Source organism: the organism of the source record quoted next (genome assembly GCF_019968955.1).
Source record: "MAG: Porospora cf. gigantea A chromosome Unknown PgA_NODE_2934_length_3004_cov_333.931, whole genome shotgun sequence".
Classification (NCBI taxonomy): domain Eukaryota; phylum Apicomplexa; class Conoidasida; order Eugregarinorida; family Porosporidae; genus Porospora; species Porospora cf. gigantea A.
The window spans coordinates 10-3,004 of record NW_027151580.1 but is presented as its reverse complement, the minus strand read 5'-3'; the positions used below and the strand labels follow the sequence as shown (position 1 = coordinate 3,004).

The 2,995-nt window shown below is 52.0% G+C and overlaps 1 protein-coding gene across 4 annotated transcripts; it reads left to right on the top strand.

Moving 5' to 3' along the window:
* Positions 1–2,750, top strand: KVP18_003333 (uncharacterized protein; the record flags this gene model as incomplete). 4 transcript variants are annotated; one of them, XM_067954984.1, is made up of 4 exons in its annotated part: positions 1–599; positions 628–718; positions 745–1,453; positions 1,498–2,750. In XM_067954984.1, coding segments are annotated over 4 exons (2,652 nt in total), but the record flags the coding sequence as incomplete, so codon positions are not given. The 4 variants fall into 4 exon arrangements, with proteins under 4 accessions (XP_067810347.1, XP_067810345.1, XP_067810348.1 ...); XM_067954982.1 differs by lacking the exons at positions 628–718; positions 745–1,453; positions 1,498–2,750 and having other exon boundaries at positions 7–603; XM_067954985.1 differs by lacking the exons at positions 1–599; positions 628–718; positions 1,498–2,750 and having other exon boundaries at positions 778–1,476.
* Positions 2,751–2,995: the final 245 nt, after the last annotated feature.

Below are 2,995 nucleotides of genomic sequence, written 5' to 3'. Positions count from 1 at the left end.
GGTAGCATGTGGGAATGTTTGCTGTCTGAAGAATCCAAGCTCCCCAAGGCCACCAGCACCTTCGATGCGCTGGTCACGAAGAACAAAAAGGCCGAATCGTCTAGGCCTCCCGTTTTGGAGCGGCGATATTCCGACGGTTCCAAACTCCAGCAGCGGTACCTTTGGGAGGTTAATGGAAAGGTGCCCTTCGTGCTCTCCGTGTTCGAGGTACACTACGACCTCCTTCTCCAACATTTCTTCGAAGATAAGGAGCAAGCGGAACAGCGGAAGGCCAAGACGAGTCGAGTTGCGGAACAGGACTCCTCACCGCAGGGAGTGCTGGATCCCGGCAGACTGCAGACCGCTATGATCAGCTTTAAGGCTCTGGGCCTGCTGAAGGACTCTGAACTGCTGTTGGAGGTTGTAAGGGATCTCAATCTGGAGAAGTTGGAGGGGCTCAAGGAGGGGACTCTAGGAGCGGTAATCCCTCTGATGCTCACCACTGATGAAGTGGAAGCGTTAACCTCGGCGAAACCGGAACAGCTGCTGCCGATAGAAAAGGTACTGATGAAGCTAGCTGCTTCACCGAGGTTCAAGGAAAGAGCCACCGTAATTAACTTGTGAGAGGCGAAATGTCCCTTGACGCAGTGAATCCCGTTTACGGTTTTATCTGTCGGATCTGAATCAGAAGATAGACCTCGTTGAGGGGGTCATCCGAGACGCCCTTAACTCAGTGGAGGTGAGCCGGAGGGCCCCTGCACACAGCTCGGCTTCTTCCGAAGTGTATTCGGCCTGTTTATGCGAGCCGGAAACTACATCAACTACGGCACTAACAAGGGGGAGGCTTTCGGCATCCAAATCTCATCTTTCGATACTCTCCGACGCTATGTTGGATACGATGGACTTACGAATTTTTATCGTTACGTCGCGATTGAAATCGACCAGCAGTACCCTTCCTGTTGGGACGTCCTCACCTGGACTCAGAATATTCCTAAGCTTCGGAATTATTCTCAGGAGGACGTCCAGAAGTCTATCAGCGACTTGATTGTTGAGCTACAGGGTGTCACTGAGGAGGTGGTTGTCAACAGCAAACTCCATGAGGACAAGTTCCTTGCTCTGTTCGGTCCCCTAGTCGAGGAAGCCAGCGCTGTGCTCACCGCGGCGAAGGAGAGGGCCGCCGACATCGGAGCCAAACTCTGTGCGCTTGCGCGCCTGTTTGATAAAACCGCGTCTGGCCCCTCTGAAGGCCTGGATATTCTCATGCGGCTGTATGGGCTGGCAAAAGACCTTCTGATGGCTCGAGACCTTTATCGAAGTCACGTGATGACGGAGATGAAGATCAAGATGCTCGAGGCGCGAAAAAGAGAGAAACAGCGTCGAGAATTGGAAGACTGTGAACGCACCGACAGCACATCTGATGCCCTGTCTGCTCGTGCTGTCAGTATAAGCGTGCCGGACTCCATCAGAGCCCAAGGTACGCCCCGTCTCGTGACATAATGAGAAAAATGCACCTATCAGAATTGCCAGTCGATTTCTTCTGTCTTCTGCTGCGGTTCTATGTGTACACAGATGTGGACCTCACGTGTGACCCCCGTGTATTCGAAGCATGTCGTGTGCGGAGCAACTTGGCTCTCACTTGTCGTGCCATGAGTCAAGTTGCGTCATTGCTGCCCTGCCTTCTGTATAGGACCAAGGTACCATCGACAAGCAAGGCAACGCGCTTGTGTCGGTCTGTGATGATGCCAGGAGGACTGCGTCTGCTGAAGGAGACTTGCCCTGACAGATTGTATGTGAAAGGAGCTGCGTACTACCCGTTGCTAACTCACCAAAACAACGTCGGAACCGTGTCGAACCTCTCTCTTTATAACCCAGTCCGAACGATGGTCGCTTTATCAGCCTCCTGGTTTCCTGACCGTCTCGTGGAGCTTACATTGGACTTGAACTTTGACCCTCGAATCATAGTGTTGCCTGCTCAACTGAAGACTCTGAGGGTTAAGTACCACACGCGAGAGATTCCCTTCGACCTCAGATTTCTGCCTCCGAACCTGAATGCCTTGCATTTGAGACTGGCTCCCGATTGCTCTGTTGCCTCTGGAGAGTTCCCACCGTTCCTAAGACGGCTCTACCTCACCCGCTTCAACTCCGACGGCATCTTTTCATTGCCTGACGAGCTTCGTGAACTTCACATGATAGCGGCCTACACTCCAATGAAAATGGTACGGTACCCTGAAGCGCTTGAGGTTTTCAGTGAAGACAAGCTTGTGACGGCGCTGGATCCTCATCACACGCGCTACTCCTTTGAGAAAGTTTTCCTCAACGCTGTTACTGAACCTCTCCGACCACGGTCGTTTCCTCATTCTCTCAAGACTATTGAACTGGCGTCATATGACGGCCCTATACCTACGGACTGCTTCCCTGCATGTCTTCGCAAACTGCGCTTGGGTGTGACTCAGCTCCTACCTGGATTCCCACTGCCTGTGATGCTGAGGTGCCTGATTCTTGAGAACTACAATGAGCCACTCACGCCCGGCGTCATTCCCAATACCCTCCATGACCTGAAAATGCTGAAGTTTAATCGGGAGTTAGGGCCAGCAGAACTGCCGGCAGAACTGCGCTCGTTGCAGATGCCGATTTACCAAACCGACCTCTCTCTGAATTATTTGCCCCCATCGCTGAGATTCCTCTCGGTCCTTGCTTTGAAACCCGGTGGCAAATTCAGAGGGAGAGGTTTGACGGTGCATGTTGGGATGTGTACATTGAAACTAGTATGACTCACGCTGATGTGCACATTGAAACCCATTCATTAATGCTGACTCTTCATAAGGCCTCGGTAGGGCATAGGGTAAGGGGGCTCTGGAGAAGCATTTCTTCAAACAAAAAAGCATTAAACACGGCGTCTAATTTTCCTGCAAAATCTTCTCTCCAGCATAGTACCCCAATGTGATCAGCACGGATAATGGGTTCATGCGAGTCATTACGGGTAGAACGCTGGCATCCACGATCTTCAAGGACGAGA